Raw genomic sequence first — 19,354 nt, forward strand, 5'->3', positions numbered from 1 at the left:
CCAAGCATTGGAGGATTAGGCTGTTCCTGAGACGTATTTCAGTATATTTTCCATTCAGGTCTTCCTAAGTGATTTTTTTTTATCATTAACTTTGTTGAAAAGTTACAGCATTGGGTCCTTGCTGTTGCTTTGACATTAAAAAGCTTAAAGTACACTTACGGCCAATTAAATTTAGAAAACTATATGACGTGGAAATTTCCCTGAAGCTGCTCCCATTTCATAGCTTCTGTTCCACTTTATCAAAAGGGTGTTTTAGAACACTTCCATTTAGTTTCTGAAAATGATCTTTGATTTGTTTTAATGATAGCTTATATGTTTGGATTTACAAGGTTTTAGTGCCATATGTAGCTTAAAAAGTAGTCAATTTATTATACCATAAGTGTAGAGGAGAGATCATAAGTCCAGATCATAATTTCTAAGCAATATCTTTTAATCACCCTAAATTTCTGAACTTTACCCTCATTGTCCAGCAAATCACAACCATATGTGACATGAAAGTGATGCATTTCTATTTGTAGCTCAGCCTCTACAAGTTTTGGTCATAAAACTGATGAGAAAACTGTGAACTAAAGCATTTTATGATGCATCTCATTATGAAGGATTCTGTCCTTTGAAGCCACCACAGACATTCGGAATTAATTGTACTGCTGTGCTCTGTCAATTGTACACTCTACCTCTTTGCCTTAATTGTGTGTCTGTGTCATGGAAAATACACCTGTAATAGAGCAAGTATTTCTGTAAAATACAAATGCTGTGATTGTCCACTTGAGTGACATTAGAATTTAAGAATGAACATTTGCATATTAGAGCTCCTCACATGCATTAGGCACTTCCAGGTCAAGTGTATTATAAATAAATACAGGGTATAACATTGTTCTTTTACAATACACCCTTTGAGAGATGAGAAATAGAGCAAGCTTCAAACAATGGAAAAGGATAATGGAAAAAAGGATTGTGTATTTACATATAAAACTGTCTTTGCCATACATTCCCCTCAGAGCTCCTATCAAGGCATTCTTTCTAAGTACCTTATTGTCATGACCTCAGCCCCCTCCTTTGTGAGAATCGCAAGAGAGAGAGAGCCTTACAGTTTGGAATGTGGGCTGGCCGCTCAGCAAGACAAAAGCCTTGGACATAGCCATTGTCTTGGGAGACACCTTTGTGGAATAAGGAACTGGACTACGTGCAAACCCTCAGGGCAACGTGGGCTGGGTGATGGGGGAAAGATTGCCTCACCCCCAACCTGATTGACATCTGCAACCCTGCCAGTCCAGATAAAAGGTGGGCTGCCGAGGCGGGGCCTTAGATGCACCAAGGAGACACACGAAGCAGACACGATAGTGCTTCCCGTCGGAGCGGGAAGCCATTCTGAAGGAAGCCACGTGCGTTAGATTCCGGATCGGGAGTCTGTGGCTGGACCCAAAAGGAAAAACCGCTTTAACCAACAGCAGGGATTTGCTTCGCAAGGACGACGGGCAAGTGTTCCTTTTCTCTCTCTCCAACACGTGAAATGCCAGCGGTTCCCGAAATGGGGAAGCCTGCAGACTTTGAGTGACTCTTATATTTCATTGGACTCAGTATCCCCTAGACAACGATAGAGCTCATTTTTGATTGATTATTACTACACCTGTGCTTTAGATTGAGTTTTGACGATGTATATGATCTGAATGTTTTGTATTAACCATACGTTTCTGCCCCTTTATAAATAAAACGTTTGAAAATAGTAGCACCAGGCTTCAGCAGACCTCTCTATCTTTGCTGGTAAGTCACCCGGTTACTGGGGAACGTAACATTATCATGGTAGATTTCCTTGAACTTCTTGTACTTGGAATGCACATATTATTCACTCTACTGCACAGTGCTCAAACATTCTTTTCACATGGAAAGATAATATGGTAATACTGACTGCTTTTGTTACATTCTTATTTTGGTGATGATCTTGCCAATGGTTTGTCTGCATTTCTTGAATACCTACTTTAATTACATTTTTCATTCTCTGAGTAGATATTTAAATCTTAATAAGCAAGACAGTGTCAGAATAGTGTGATCAAATCCCAGAGCAGCACTGAAGCTTACTGATTGGAAATTTCCTTTTATTGACAGTGAGTTGTGACTTTAACATAACTCAGACTGTTTCAAGTAAACAATTGTTTGAAGTGTAACAAACAAACTGTCAGATAAACCACAGCCAACTTGCACATGGTAAGGTCCCATCAACCGCAGTGAAGCATTATCAACTGATCTACCCTAATGGAATTGGTTAAGCTATAACATTTGGCCAGGAAACTGGAAGAAACTTCCCTGTTCTTGGATTACCGTAGTTAAAAATGAGAAATTAGATAGCTAAGCAATGGGTCAGTTGAGCCCTTTATTTGGAAGTCTACTCCTCGAGTAATGAAAACTCCCCCAGCATTTCATGGGTTTCTGAAAACAGTGGAATGTGAATTGAATGCCTCATGTCCTCACTCAAGACTGAATGCACAACTGAGATAAGCTGTTGGAGCAAAAAAATATTCAGAAGAGAGTGCACACAAAAATGAAGGTACTTTATGTATAGCATTCTTTCAGTATTCTCCGGAATTCACTTTTGAAGAACGACGTTGCCCCAGAATTGTTAGCTCTGTTTCTCTTCCCACAGATGCTATCTGGCCTGCTGAGCAGCTCTATCATTTTATGTTTTCATTTCAGATTTTCTGGATTTGCAGTTTAAGAAAAAAAATTCACTCCCTCTTTAAATTCTGCATCATGACAATGTTATTCGGATGGCAGGGAAAGTAGGGAGAACAGTTACAGAGGAAAACTGCTGGGAGAATGGGATCGTTCTGTGCGCTGGCACAGCCTCAATGGAGTGATCTGGGCTTATTCAGAGAGATTCTCTTTAAAAAACATGATGCTTTTTTACTTAAGGCACTAAGCTCAACGACGACACTTCCTCTTCCATGACTTGAGTAACCAGAAGGATTTAATCTGTTTCTATAGCAACCTACAAGAAATGTTTGCTGAGTTGGTTATCTTTATAACATTAGGAAGTGTGCTAGCTCTTTGTGGAGTTTCATTGCCTCATCCAACATTCCAGTATGCTCAGAACCATCCTCACCTTGATCCCATGATAGAAGAGGAATAAACATTTTGGTGTAGTAACGTTTTGGTACAGTATGTGTTTGAAAATAGATGTTGGTCTATCACTAATATAAGCACCTCATACCACTTTTGGAACCTGAGGGCTGGGTGGAATGGGGCAGCAGGAGACTCCGTGCCTTCACAAAAGTGGGTTGCAATGATGTGATTGGTTTTTCAGTTGTTTCTTCTCCTTGTTGACCTCAGCTGTTATCTCAGAGCCTCACAGGACTAACAAGTTGCCTCTAGATTGGAAATCACACTTCTGGCTCTTCCAACTTGCGAGTGAATGGTTTCAACATTAATGGCCTTGTGCAGTATGCATCGCAGTGGTATAACAGTCCAAGTCAGATGAGGTATGATTTGCTGTCTGCACTTGTTTATTTCTGCTGTGATTCTGTTACTTGTCCAAACACCCTCATCAAATGACTTTTTCAGTCTTCAGTTAGTCCACCTGGAGTTGGGTATTTTAAGTGCAATGTGCTCAAACATCAGTTTGACCCAGAGTAGATGACAGTAATGCACTTGACCTTTTTCTGGGATTAGGCATGTACTTAAAGATGTCATTAGACCTGTAGGACCTGCAGTAACATAAAATGGAATTTAAAACTCCACGCCCACATCAAAACTGTTTTGGAACAGCATGGCACAAACTGGGAGTCCATCATTCCAGGTTCCTGCTTTCCTTAAGGAGCAAAAGGCTGTGTAGAAGTGACTGAAAACGGCTAAAAGAAGATGCGTCCCGTGGGTGTCTAGATGCTGAGATCTTCATCTGCAGGAAACCTGAAGTTACACTGCTGGAAGAACTCCCTCACAAAAGCCTTCAGGATGGGCATGTTAGGCGATTCTGAGGGAAATGTGTTTTGTTCAAAGATATAAAGACACAACTGCCTATGAAGAGCTTAGTCCTCCAGAGTCTTCAGCGACATTGTATCCTCATTGGACCTGGCCGAGGAGCAATGCTTTGTAGCTTTAGGTTTTCAAAGTCAGTCATCACAGATATAGCCTGTGGGCTGATTATAGGCTACAATTTTATGTCTGGCCTACATTGTGGAAGTCAGGCTTATGGTGACTCTCAGAGTCCTGGGTGCTGGAACATTCCAGATCACGATGCACATTCATGCTACAATCTCAATTTGCTCTCACCTCAGCATTAAAGAGGTTACCTAAGACTATAAGATACCAGAGCAGAATTAGGCCATTTGTCCCATTGAGTCTGCTCTACCAATTCATCATGGCTGACCCATTTCCCTCTCTGCCCAGGTCTCTTGCCTTCTCTTTGTAACCCTTCATGCCCTGACTAATCAAGAATCTATCAAACACTGCTTTAAATATACCCAAATACTTGCCCTCCACAGTTGCCTATAGTAGCAAATTTCAGAGATTCTCCTCAGATTCACTACTCACGATGAAATCATATCACTTTTTTTGGCCATAGTTGGGATGAATTGGCTTGGCTACCTGGAGTTGTCAGTATTCATAGAAATGCAGGCAGCAATCGATTGAACTTGTGTGCCATAAATAACATACAGTAAATCATCTGATCACTTCATCAACAGAAAGGGTTTAACTCCTTAAGTGTATAGTTAGTTACTAATTATATATATATATATTTTTTGAAGATTAATGCCTCGCTTCCTGACAGATCACATGATCTCTTCATCCTGATGGGGAAGGCAAAGCCAAAATATATTTAATAGGAGAATTGCCTAAGGTAATGGACGCAATCACCAATGATCAATTATCCAGCTGAGCACCAATAACAAAAAAGGAGGAGCCACACAAGTACTAGAGTCATCATGGAAAATGCTAATGAAAATGGAGTTGGCACTCTGAACGCAGCTGTCAGTGCCAGAGTATAACATGAGAACAGGCCTGGATCTTGATGAGCTTCATGAGTGAGGAGCACATGAGAATGATGAAGATGATCAGGGAGTCCCAGCTGAATGGTGGTAATCTCGAGTCCCAACAGAGGCTTTCCACAACATCACTGAGCATCACTTTGCTTAAACAACTATGACATCAGCTCCATTTTGGAGGTCTGAACATTGGTCTCTTAACACTAGTGAAAATTGTCAGTCACGTAGTCACAACAGCTGAGAGTCAAAGTCGCTTGTATTGTCATAAGTACAGGTACGGGTATGGACATGTGCAACGACAAGCTTACTTGCAGCAGCATCAAAGGCACATAGTAAGATACAAGCAACATTCACAGGAAAAACGTAAGTTCAATGCAAATAATGCATAATTTTTACAAGAAAGTATGCAATTAGAACAAAAATACAGTGCATTTTAGTGCAAAATGGTCATAATGTTGCTAAACTTTAATGATAAGGGCTTTGCCTGTAAGTTCAAGATCAATAGCTGATGGGAAGGAATTTTCTTAAAACCTGGTGGTGTGGGATTTCAGGGTTCTGTACCTCCTGCTCCATGGTAGCAGTAGAAAGACGGTGTGGCCCGATACTGGGATTCTTAATGGTTGATATTGCCTCAGTAAGACTTCACTTCTTGTAGATGGTGGGGAGAGATGTGACTGTGATTTATTGTAGATGGTGGGGAGAGATGTGTCTGTGATTTATTGTAGATGGTGGGGAGAGATGTGACTGTGATTTATTGTAGATGGTGGGGAGAGATGTGTCTGTGATTTATTGTAGATGGTGGGGAGAGATGTGACTGTGATTTATTGTAGATGGTGGGGAGAGATGTGACTGTGATTTATTGTAGATGGTGGGGAGAGATGTGTCTGTGATTTATTGTAGATGGTGGGGAGAGATGTGTCTATGATTATTCACTACTCTCTGCAGCTTTTTACATCTGAATTTCTGTACAAGCCCAATGACGCAACCAGTTAGGGTACACTCACCAGTAAGCTGGTGACAAGCTGAACTTCTTCAACCTCTTGAGAGGTAAAGAAATGGGCTCGCTTTCCTTATTATTGAATCTATGTTCTGGGCCCAGGACAGGTCACCTGATATGTTAACACTAGGAGTTTAAAGACGCACAACACGTTATGTTGACCATGGTGACATGTTGAGAAGCTGAGATTTCATGCCAGTGAAGTCCACCTTCATTCAGCGATGAGAAATCCCTCATGGAATTCCAACTGAGGGTTTCTTTTAAGCTGCTGCAGCACTTGACAGGATGTGATCAACGCAGGTTCCCACACAAGCAATCGTTTCAGAAGTTGCTCTTTTACTTATTCCTCACTGTTGATAATTCCTGAAGAGTATGTGATGTAGACCAGAAGTTTCATCTCACCATTTATCTTCTCCTGTCTCCCGGAGGGGAGGCTTGCTCAGAAGTGGCCATGGTACTAGCGTAAGAGCACACCTAGAAGGGGAGAAAATTTGAGCTGGTAGTCAGTTTTGTATTTGGGGTCCTTTACAACCATTGCCAGAGCAACATAATCAAATGTTCCAGTGTCATCAGTCTGCATTTTAAATGGGAAAGAATAGTTGCATTTTCTGATATCCAGCTGTTGCGTCGAACGGGTGAACCCAAACGCAGGGCACTGACATGGAGGTAGAGTCATCTGAAGAGTGTTTATTTGTGGTTGCACGGTACGCACGGGAGGGAGGATTAGACAGAGGAAAGCAGACGAGAGAGCAAGGCTTGACCAGGGATCGAACCCAGGTCGCTGTGGGGAGAGCGTGGCATTTAACCACTGAGCCCGCGGAGAGTGTAGGCGGGCGGCGGGACGAGGCAGTGCAGGGATGCAAACAGGGGTGCGAGCGTGGCTGGAGGAGAACGGCAGGCAGGAGGATGAACGGGAAGGCAAACAACAGCGCGGAAACAAAACTTAGAATACACAATTCTAAGCAGCCTAGAACATGAACAACCACACTGGCTGAAGCAACGATCTGGCGATGAGTGGATGGAAAGCCGGGGTATTTATGCTCAGGTGCGCCGTAATCAGGAAGCCCGGGAGAACCACACACAAACAAACACACACACACACACACACACACACACACACGGGACTGTGACACTAGCAGTAATCTGGATTTTGCTGAAACGTATCCATGTGACATGTATGACTCTAGCAGTCTTTCTAGGTGAGACATGACAAAGTCTTGAGTAATGATAGCAAATGCCTACACTAGTGTGGCTTAACTTTGCAACTTAGCTACGGTTTGATACTCTCAATGAGAATGACCAGTGCTGTGTCCTGAAAATTTCTAACAATGCAACATGAAGTACTACAACACAGGAAGTTTGCCTTCAGAGTTAAACAGCTTTCCCATTTGACTATTTTCAGTGAAGCTCCCGGCAGTGGTGAGCAGGCTTCAGACCAGTCCCTGGCTAATTGATAAAACTGTCTGCAATAGCTGGGGTTCGGGGATGGTAGATCATACCCTCTGGGATGCCATTGGAAGTTCATGGTCTCTAATACATCCTCTAGAGCAGGATTACCAACCCAGGGTCCAAGGACCTCTTGGTTAATGATAGGGACCCAAGGCATACAAATTGGGAACCCCTGCTTTAAAGGGAATTTTTAGAGGTGGATTCCTTATCGTCATTGTTCCCTTCTTTGTCCACAGTTCCCTACTGCTCCATGTCCTGATAATATGGTAAGGGGAAACAGGAAGATTCCACTGATTCCCTGCAAAAACAAACCAGAAGGTACTTCCATTTATAAGCGGCACTCTTTCTGGTATAATGCAGCAGTGCAGAAAGTAATGAAGGTGTCTTGTTAATCAATTCAAAGTGAGTATTCTAATCACAGTAAGGTTCTATTCATTAATATACTTATATTAACTCAGTTTGTGAGGTGGCTCGTGGCTCCATGAATTCTTTGCCCATGAGCTGGAAAATTACCTTTTCCAATCTGGTGAGGCAAAGCCCTTCAGACTGTTGAGTAGGTGTCCTCCCAACTATACTTTGCTCAAATGGAAAAGATGAAAGTCATTGAACAAACTATTTCATTTTCATACATGTGTAGCCTTGATCTCCATTAGGGGTGGAAAGGGATAAAAGTCCATGAACAGTTGCTGTAAGAGAGGATGGGTGACTGTGTTTGTGTGTGTCTATATTTTTGTGTGCCTCTCACTGTAATGCATCATTTGAGGTGAAGGGACTTTTTGCATCGTTCCAATAGTTCCAAAATGTGTTGATCATCACTCCTAGAGGAGACCACTCAAGCCATACTTACTTAATGCTGACCCCTTACAAAATTATAACTTTATTTTATGATCTTTCCTAGTCCCCCAAATGCAGAACATTCTATCTGCCTTTATTTCACTTATGAGAATATCTCCCTTTCTATGAATTTGATCCTCCTGTTGATTACAGCAATGTTTTTGTGGACTGTACTTGTGCATTAAGTTTTTATGCGCAACTCTAAAGAGGAAGTTGAAGAACTAATTTATTTCCCTATTTGGTTTTGTGGTTCATGGCACTGAGCTCTTTCTGCAACATCTTGTATTTATGTGAAACTTTCAACATAATCCTTTTACAGGAACATTATTAGACTAGACTGACATCAGTCTTTATAGTGTGATATTAAACCACATGGATAAAGCTTGGATCAAATGGATAAGTTTTAAGGGTATTCTGAAAAGGTGGAAGGAGAAGTAACAAGGGAGAAAGATTCCATTAGGTACGGTATATCTAAGCCACATCGATGATGTGAATAAGATCAAAAAACATCCAGAGGCAGGGATGGGCAGTGGTCTTAGGGGAGATTGCAGAGAAAGAATTGAGGCCATTGAGAGATCTGAACACCAGAAAAGAATTTTAAAATGTTGAGCTCTTCGGCTTAGCACAGAGTGGAAATTCATTATGCTCCCTCAATCCAGGCATTGATGTGTATGTACTCCCCATTCACGAAAAGACTTTCCGTACCCGCCCAGCCAGTGCCTCCCTGCTCTGGGAAGTGGCTCAAGTTCCTGCTGTCCAGCAAAGTTTTCACAGCCATGGGTCAGTGTGCACTCACTGTCTGTGAGGGCTGGGCCAGGGCAGGTGGTGCAGCTGCTCAGCATCGTGACATGGTGCTCATGCGGTATCCCGGGTGCCCAGTGTAAGTCAGATTTCTGCGGACTGGTAGTGCCTCCCACGTGTATTGACGGACCGCCCAGGTCTGACAGTTTCCCGCGTCATCCCCCGTTGAAGCTGCAGTCTCCCTCTCTCTTTGTTTGGCTATACGGATCTCCCCAGCCCGAAAGTTTCTCTGTGGAAACAAGCCAGAGAAATCTTAAATGCCAGGAGGATCTGTGCAGCTGGGGGGGGGGGGGGGGGGGAGCTGCAACTTCAATCACAGCCTTCGGGGTAATGACAGAGACTAGTCAGAGACAGAGATTTGGTCAGTGTACTGACCAAAATGACTATCTATGATAATTCCATTTGACCAATATCCCTCTATTCCTTTCCTATTCACATACTTATTCAAATATCTTTTGAAGGCTGTAGAGGTACCAATATCCACCACTTCCTCTGAATGTTCCTTCAATACACTCCCACCCTCTGGGTAAAAAAACCTCCCTCTTTATATCTTGCTTCTCTTTTAATCTTTCCCCTCTCCACCTTAAACCCATGCCTCCTGGTTTTAAATTCCCCTACCAAAGGGGAAAAAAACTAACTAATCTATCCTTTCTATGTCATTCATAATTTCATGATAGATTCTAAGCTCACCCCTCAGCTTCGTTTCTTCCAGGAACAACAGGTTAAATCTCAAGCACCCCAGTCCTGGCAACATTCCTGTGAATCTTTTCTGTGCCCTTTCTACCTTAATTGCATTATTCTTATTATATAGCAACTAGAACTGCATTCAGTCTTCTAACTGCAACCTAACCAATTATTTGTACAGCTGTAATGTGATGTCATAACGCCTATATCCTTCGGCCAATGAAGGTGAGGATACCATAGTTCTCTGTAATCTTTTAGTTCCACTTTGAGGAGTAGAACAGATTTGGTTTTAACATTTCATCTCAACAACTTTGCAATATTCAGTAATTCACTGAGAGGCAGATTAGATTATTTTTACAGGTAAATGAAAATCAAAAGGAAACTAAAGATGTTACAAATCTAATACAAAACAGAAAATGCTAGAAACACTTGGGTCACACGATGGGAAGTGAAACAGAGATATTGGCCTTTGGAGGCAGTCTCTCAGCACTGAGTTGTCGTGTTAGCAGAAGACAGGGTTTGTGCCAGGTTTCCAACAGAGCAATTGGGAGGAGAGGGGTGGTGGGGGAGTCATGGGGAGGGAAAGGGGGTGGGTGTAATGGACAGAATGATGCTGAAGTTCAAGTTATTCTCAATGGGATAAATTTTCAAAATATTCATTGAATATGTACAAACTTTAAAGCTTGTGCCTGATACTTATTTTCTTTATGCCCTTGTGTTTAGTATAATTAGTATTACATTGTCTATTGCAAGTTGCTGCACCATTTGATAAATAGAGGAGAATTCATGGGCTTGAGAATCTTTTACTATTCTTTTGTTCAAACCATATATCCTTGTAGCATCAGTGTAGCCCATTTGTCACACTGGCTCCAGAAATAGTTGTTTAATATCTGTGCCATTCCTTCATCCTCTGCACTAAGAACTCTTCCCACCTTGACCCACACTCCATTAAACTAAGTTGTCATAACCTCTCTTTATCCATATTTTTATATTTTCAAGTGCTCATGAAAGGCCTGACTGTTATCTTTCTATATTAGTTGTTTTCCTTTTTAGATTTCTTCCTGGGTCTTCTATTTCTTCATCAACGACTAAATATATTACCTATTTTTTTGTGATTTTGTTTTGTCGCATTGTTAGCCCTTGTTTTAAACTTTACATTTATTTTACATTGTACATCTTCAAACTTGTAAATATGGATGCAATTATTTATCTGGCTATTGTTCAATGAATAAATTAGAATCAATTGCTCAAAAGTAGTGCAGGTGTATATCCAATGTCTTAAGATCTTCAGAGAATATTTACTTTCATTTTATCTGAAGAATCACTTTATAATATGCTTGCCACCTCTATTCTAAATACCTGAAATTTGTAACACAAATGTCCTTTAAGGATTTTCCTCAATTAGTTGCAGTTGGTGTTAAAGCCACAGCGTCTAATTATTTTGGTGTGGGAGTGCTTACAGTGATAAATTAAGCAATAAATCTGAATGAGAAATTACTTGGGAAGATACATGACCACTTGATTGCAGATTAGTCCTATCCATAAATATAAAACATCCTTGGAGATCAAAGCATATTTATTAATACTACATGTAGCAACACCCTCTCCTGCCTCAGTTTCCATGTGAATGAATAACTCATTTGAAATTAATTCATAATTTGATGTAACAAAGGAATATTCTTGTTTATTTTTGCTTGATGAAATAGGCTTTATCTAAAAAAGGTTTTAAGACATCAAAGCTGCCTGTATTTGAATAGGTTACAATGAATCCTGCAGCTACCTGTTTCGTTACTTGCTGTGTTATTTGAGCGGTTGCTTGTGCTGACGGTTTGCTGGGAATAGAGAAGAGAGAGAGAGAGAGAGAGAGAGAGAGAGAGAGAGAGAGAGAGAGAGAGAGAAGAGGCAGAGTGTGTGTGCTTATACGCGAGTGAGGAATCGCTGCTGTAGGTGTGGTTTAATGATTCTTGCTGATTATTTGCCTGTGTCTCAGTACCTGGTGTTGGCTGTTAAGTTAAAGATTTTGGGTACTGCTGGATAATGCTTGAATTGTGGCAGATGTCCTTCAGGCGTTTGATCTTGGGATCACTACTTCATGCTCCAGGCCTTTGTGCTAAAAATCAGACAGTTGATGTTAAATATGAGTTCTAAGCATCTCTCTGACTGGATCCCTTACAGGTACTTCTTATCTATCATATTTTTATGTTGTCTAGAATAGACGCTTGTTAATGTTAAACAGTGATTTGGCTTCATCTCAATTTTCATTTAACAGTGCATCTTCTATTTTGCACTTTAAGCAATGCAAAACAACAGCTTGAGCTTTGTGCTGCTTTGTACTCTGTTAAACAAAGATCTTTACCTGTTCTTTTCCAGCTTGCACTGTGCCTGCAGCGTGAACTAAAAAATGCCTTCTGCAGCTTTAACTTGGCTGCTTTATCCAGGGACGATATATTATCCCTTTGCAAGTGTGCTTGATTTTGAAGGTGCCATCAATTTTTGAAATAAAAATATTTTATTTGAGGGAGAATTGAGAAAAATCTAAGGAGCCATGTGTCGTTGTCATCACTATGATGTCATGAGCAAGCGACTATATAATAGATTTAGATATAGTTTTCTGTTTGTCTTTTGCTAGTCCTTTGTATGATTTAATTAAGTTATTCAATGGTTAGAAGTAGAAAGAGCAGCTTTTTTGCCGTTGCTGATTGTACAGTTTAGTCGAAGACCTGACTTAGTGGATGTTTGCATATTTTTAAATATAAGTATGGCTCCTAAGGGAATATACTCCAGAAAAGTTCTAATTTTAAGCACAGCATCAATATACTTTAGACTTTTGTTTCATTGATTACAATAAGATTTTTGTAAACTTTTAAAGCATCCTTTTCAAAATATAATTTGCACTTCTAAAAGTATGGATGGTTTCAGTCATTACATCTCTTTACGGATTAAGGTGTATTCAAGTTGCATTGTTTTGACGTGTAATTTTCAAGGAACAGGGAATCATATCTGGTGTGAAATCTTTGCTGCCTTTAGGAAGGAGCTTGTGCTGTACTAAATTTCATCAAACATAATCCAGGAGGAGACATTTAATTTATTCTGTTCCTCCCCCCATATGTGTACAACAATTATGATGTGTGATGTGTGACTGTGTAAGTTAGTATTGCATCTGAACTGCTACCATGGAGAGAATCCAATTGCCATGGCAGCACTGCTGTTGCTATCATTGGTTCTTGCTTGCCGAAAGCTGGCTCGTTTCTGCTTATTCTCCATTTGTATGAATCATATGAGCAAAGCTTCCAATATTCAAATATGTGTGTGTGTGTGTGTGTGTAGGGGGGGGGGGGAGGTGAGGTGTTGAGAGAGAGAGAGAAGAGAAGGGGAGTGTGAAAATGAATGAGTGTATCCCTCTGATTGTTATTACCATTGATTTATGCTGATTTAGGGAGTAATGCTACTCAGCGTTACACTCATCTACATAAACAGACTGTTCCTCAAAAGGCTGTTAACAGATTGAACTGCCTGCCTAAATTTAGCCTATTACACATCTTCTGACCTGTGGTATCTTGAATTATTTGAACATTTGTATTAAAGGATTTATGTTGTTTATGCCTCCCTCCCAGGCATCCCTGTAAGTTGATTTAGACCATTTCCTTTTATAGAGAGTGATTAATTCATGGCTCACTCATCTACTTTTGGTATGTAGGCTTCATTCATTGTTACTAAAATAAAAATAAACCCCATCTTACTGAGCAAAAACTACGTTGAATTTACAAGTCTCTGTTCTGTACATTCAGCACTCGGTGAGTTAGCCAATTAGATTTATCTGATTTCTTCTGTATTGAATTCCCATTTCAGATTATACATTATCTGAGGCCAATTACATAAAATGCCTCAAAATTCTGGCCAACAAAATGTTATACTGAACATACAAAGATTAATTTACAGCATATACTCATCTGGAATCAGTAGGCTTTTTCCAAAGGTTACATGGGAATAAGTCATTTGATGTGCCTTTTTGAGTAAATGTTATGATTAAGCTGAAGATGTTTCTAAGTAAGGCCCATTGCACAAAGTTGCTGCTCCTGGTTTCTCATACCCTTGACTTCACCACATTCAGGTCCATAAGGCCCAGGTGGACCCAGAACTAAGCAAGACCCCAACAAGACTCAAGTGAGAGGACCTTGAGTGACATGATGGACCAGAATAAACCCTACTCAAAAAACAGCTGTAATTAATTCACAGATAGTATTTAATAAAATATTGGCAGATTAGTTTATAAAATGACAATCAAATAAAATCATCTAAGATCAACCCAGACAAAATGCTGGAGGAACTCAGCAGGTCAGGCAGCATCCAGGAAATGAATAAATAGGCGATGTTTTGAGCTGACACCCTTCATTAGGACTGGAAATGAGGGGGAAGGGAAAGATGCCGGAACTAAGAAAGATTTTCTTTAAATAGTTAATAAAATTAAATCTAAAACAGACAGCCAAAGAAAAATACAGTTTAACTCATTCTTACCTCTCTCCTCCAGTGTCATTGCTCTATTCCAATGAACACGTTCACAGATTCTGTGCCTGGACTAATCCGGAGCACAAATCAAAAGCATATTCTTTATTATAAGTGTTGGGGAATCCTTGCAAGTCTTGTTCTACCTCTGATACTTATAGCATCAGGTCATCTGGAACGGGCACCCCGAGCAAATGGCCCCCCGGTAACAGCTGTGGCAAAGTCACCCGCCTTTCACTCAAGCTGAATTGGTGCCTTCCTCCTTTTGCCTTTCAGAACACTTACTAGTTCTTACTGGTCCCACATGTAACACTCACTTGATTCAGCAGCGAAGAAGAAGATCATGTTGCAGTTACCATTGTCACGGGCTTTTAACTTTATATACTTAGTTAGAGATACCGCTCAGAACAGTCTTCTGGCTTAGTGTGCCCAGCAACCCTAACTTTATCACACAACAATTCACAATGATCAATTAATCCCTAATAAGTGGTACATCTCTGGACTGTGGGAGGAAGCTGGAGGAAACCCATACAGTCACGGGGAGAGCATACAAACTCTATGGAAAGCACTGGAATTGGACTGAAAGAAGCCCAGAACGTCCCAAGCTGTAATAGTGTTGCACAAACTGATAGCTGCACTGTGATGGAGCGATATGGAGACTGGAGCTGTAGATGTATTAGTTTTTTATTCTGCATTACAAGCAAGGACCCTGGAAGAAACTCTCATTAGGAGAATCTCTTTGAACTTATAAACGGAAGTTTTATACCCTTAAGCTGAAAGAGAATAGAAAGTAATTAAATACAACTTCATGATTATAGTTTACTAATGTTCTAGGTATCAACATGTGGCTCTGTACAATTATATATGTATTTACACTGGAAGCACATCTTAACTGACAAACACACCTTTATAAGTTGTGAACCCAGACACCCATAGCAGTCATCTTTTATCACTGCTCTGAGAGATGGCTCTCTACAAGTATGTATTCATGCAACTATTCTGCTCTTAGATTGAAGACTGGTTTTTGTTTGGGTTAACTGGTACCCTATTGGCTTACCCTAGGTTACCCTGTCCAATAACTCCTGAAAGATGTCCCTAACATGGATCTCCAAACTGTACTCTGAACAGAACTCTTTGAGCATTTTTGGCACTGGCGGCTGTTCTGCAAGTTGCTTCAGATGTGTGTTTCAGGAGAGCAAATGGTTTTGCCTGAATTATGTTATTTATTGACCCATGATGGTGCAAAATCCAATGCCAAAAAGATCTGAAAGTTGTAACTTTTAGCTACAGTCCCTTGCTTGACCACTCATTTGCCAGCTGTTGCTTCTGGTCACTGGTTACACTCTTGAAAATCTCTCAACATCTTTACGATGACCTTGCTTGTGACCAGTTGCACAGTAGACTCACTAACACCTTGTCAGTCTCAAGCCCTTCCACGAACACTACCATTACCTTCTGTGCTCAGTCACAACTGGTAAATTTCACCTCCTTTGCTGCCAATTTCTGTCTTGTTTTCACCTTTATGTGATCCATTCCTGACTCTACCCTTTCCCACCCCAGAGATTCATTGGCATCCAGTATTGATAACATTTCTTCAGCTCCTACGCCTACCTTCATTACACTTCCTTCCATCTGCTCCCTGTTGAACAGTGAAGAACAGGAACGGGCCCTTCAGCCCACAATGTTGTGCAGAGCTAAGTAAATTAGTAATCAAATTTCCCCAAAAACATTTAGTTCCTTCTGCCTACAATGTCCATATCCTTCCATTTCTTGCACGTCCATGTGCCTACCTAAGAGCCTCTTCAACACTCTTGCAGTACTTGCTCCCATCCCCACCACAGGCAGTGCATTCCAGGCACCCACAAACATGCCCCATACATCTCCTTTGCACTTGGGACCTCTCACATTAAAAATATGCCCTCTGGTAGTAGGCATTTCAACCATGGCAAATAGATGCTGAATCTACTGTATGCTTCTTATAATCGTATATACCTCTGTTAGATCTCCTCTCATCTTCTGCTGCTTGAGAGAAAACAACCGAAGTTTGTTCAACCTCCCCTTTTATCCTCTAATCCAGGCAGCATCCTTGTAGATCTCTTCTGCACTATCTCCAAAGCCTCCACATCCTCCCTATAATAGGGTGACCGGATCTATATGCAATACTCCAGATGAGACTTAACGAGAGTTTTATAAAGCTCCAACTTAACTTCCTGACTTTGGAACTCAATTCTTTGACTAATAAAGGCAAGTAGGCCATGTACTTTTTTTTTACCACCCTATCAACCTGTGTAGCCACTTTCAGAGAGCTATGAACTTAGACCCAAGATCCCTCTGCTTATCAACATTAATGAGGGTCTTGCCATTAACAGTGCCTCTTTACATTTGATCTCCCAAGGTGCAACACTTCACTTCTGGCCAGGTTAAGCTCTGCTTGCCATTTTTCTACATATCTGCAATTGATCTATATCCTGCTGTATCCTTTGGCAGTCTTTATTTTTCAACATCACCAAAGAACTTTAATCCATTGTCTCAGTTCTATTAATTACAAATGGCTTCCACAACTTTTCTTCCTTCTCCCTCGGCCTTAGTTTCCCTTCATTGTATTTCACAGGTCTCTCAGCTGCGTCTTCCCCATGCCTTCATCCTCTCCCACAACAAGCATAAGGTTTGCATTGCCCTCACCTCCCACCATTCCAGCCTCCAAATTCAATCAATTATCTGCCATAATTTCTGTCACTTCCAACATGATACCACGAGCTTTCCTTTTAATATTCCAAGGTTCTAGTCAATAATAGTCACTTCTCTTCTCATGGCACCTTCTTACTGAATCATAGGAGATGCATTTCCTTTCTGTTGTTCACAGCATCATTTCCAGTAATACTGCTTTTAGAGCTCAAGATATGATCTCCCCTAAAGTGAAAAAAACAACAGAAAGTGGATGATTATTGCAGAACACCGGTATTTTGTCCACAAGCGTTATTCTTTTTTTCAGTTGTCTGACACTTCCATTCCATTCAACTCCCACTCTGAAATATTGCCTTCACGTTCCTATGTGAATGCAATAAAGCTCAAGCAACAGCATCTCATCTTCTGATTTGGTCTCATCATAGCTGTCAGGGCTTGACAAATTCAAAGCTTGCAGATTATCAATTGATCCTGGTCTGTACCTCACATTCATAACATTCAGAGTTTTGTTTCCTTTCTTCTGGTATCTCAGATTCATCTTCTCCTATTTACAGTACCTCTCCTTCAGGTCTGCCTTTTGAATTGACTAGTCTTTCTTCCTGTAAATATCACTGTTTTTATCTGGCACTACACCACTTTTGAGATTCAATCTCTGCTTCCCTAACTTCTACAGTTGTATGTCTTTCTATTGGTTCTTTCTACCCTACTTTTCTTTCTCTGCAACTTTTTAATCTCTAACTTTTCAAAAGTTTTAATGAAGGGTCACTGCCATGGAACATTAGCTCTGTTTGTCTCTCAAATCTGCCTGATTAGTGAATATTTCCAGTATTTTCAATTGTTTTAAATCTCCTGAAGGCCTGTAAAAGGTGTAATTAATTTGATCTGGGAGCATGTCAGGTCAGGCATCTAATTAGATTCTTCTTAAGCCAAGCAAAAAGATTGCAGAAACTCTATTTGTGCAGAATGTAATTTGCACTGGTGAGTTGTATTAGACAAGAGGGACTAGCGGAATCTAATGGAAAATCTTGGCCGTATATATTCAGTTTCAAAAGGTGGTGCTCCCATGTATTTGAAGACCATGCATGCAACAGAAGTTTCCATTATTTGTGATATAATTTTACCTGGAACCAGTAACAAGAAAAAAGTACGTGCAACGTTAAGACATCTATTGCTCTAGAAATGGACATTTCCATTGAAATGGGAATAATCACCATAACAGTTAAATGGAAGAAAGTGCAGAATGACACAAAAGAGTCTGATTCCATTGTTTATCCATTGAGACTTTAACTCACTGCCTTCTAAAACAACCATTCTCACTGAAAATATCCGATTTTGAGATGATGCAAAAATTGGGGCAGCCATCGAAACCAAAGCACCTCTTCAACTTTAGTAGATTTATATTCAAGCTGACCATTGTGTAGACATGTGCAAAGGAGACATGAAATAAAGAGAAAATGCTAAACATACAGAATTCAGAATCAGATTTAATATGTCGTGAAATCTGTTAACTTTGTGGCAGCAGTACAATGCAATACATAATATATGACAGATAAATGCGTGGCTGAGAAGCTGGTGTAGAGGGCAGGGCTTCAGGTTCTTGGATCATTGGGATCTCTTCCGGGGGAGGTATAACATGTTCAAAAGAGAAGGGTTACAACTGAACCCGAGGGGGTCCAATATTCTCACGGGCAGGTTTGTCAGAGCTGTTGGGGAGGGTTTAAACTAATTTGGCCAGTGGGGTGAGAACCAGAATGAAGGGACTCAGGATAGGACAGATGGTGAAAAAGCAAAGGTAGTGTGCAGTCAGACTGTTAGGAAGGGCAAGCAGATGATAGGTCGAAATTGTAGGCAGCCGGGTGAGTATCAGGGCATTAGGGATGCAAGATCAAAAAGGCTAGCAATGCAGCACTATAAAAGTGTTATATCTCAGCGGACGGAGAATAAGAAATAAGGTGGATGATCTTGTTGCACTATTACAGATGGTCAGGTATGATGTTGTGGCCATCACTGAATCGGGGCTGAAGGATGGTTGTAGTTGGGAGCTGAATGTCCAACGTTACGCGTTGTATCGGTGGGATGGGAAGGGAGGGAGAGGGGGTGGTGCAGCTCTGCTGGTAAAGAATGACATCAAATCAGTGAAAAGATGTGACAGAGGATCAGTATATGTTGAATCCCTGTGGGTTGAGAAACTGCTAGGGTAAAAAGACCCTGATGGCAGATATATACAGGCCTCCCAACAGTAGCTGGGAGGTGAACCACAGATTAAATAATGGGAAATAGAAAACATGTCAAAGGGGCAATGTTATGATAGTCAGGGGAGATTTTAACATGCAGGTAGATTGGGAAAATCAGGTTGGTAATGGATCTCAAGAGAGTGAGTTTGTTGAATGCGTATGAGATAGCTTTTTAGAGCAGCTTGTCATTG

General features: G+C 40.7%; 1 protein-coding gene across 6 annotated transcripts in view; it reads left to right on the forward strand.

The window, feature by feature from the left end:
* tub (TUB bipartite transcription factor) overlaps positions 1 to 19,354 on the forward strand; it is a 337,531-nt gene that overhangs the window by 191,247 nt on the left and 126,930 nt on the right. For 2 of the 6 annotated variants that reach the window (XM_073049508.1, XM_073049511.1), the window contains exon 1: positions 11,696 to 11,916. The exons of the other annotated variants lie outside the window; for them this stretch is intronic. In XM_073049508.1, coding sequence (XP_072905609.1) covers positions 11,834 to 11,916 — 83 coding nt within the window. In that variant the 5' untranslated portion in view covers positions 11,696 to 11,833. Of the gene's footprint in view, positions 1 to 11,695; positions 11,917 to 19,354 lie in introns of those variants that run through there. 6 annotated transcript variants of the gene reach the window in all.

This window comes from Hemitrygon akajei, chromosome 6, assembly GCF_048418815.1.
Source record: "Hemitrygon akajei chromosome 6, sHemAka1.3, whole genome shotgun sequence".
Classification (NCBI taxonomy): Eukaryota; Metazoa; Chordata; class Chondrichthyes; order Myliobatiformes; family Dasyatidae; genus Hemitrygon; species Hemitrygon akajei.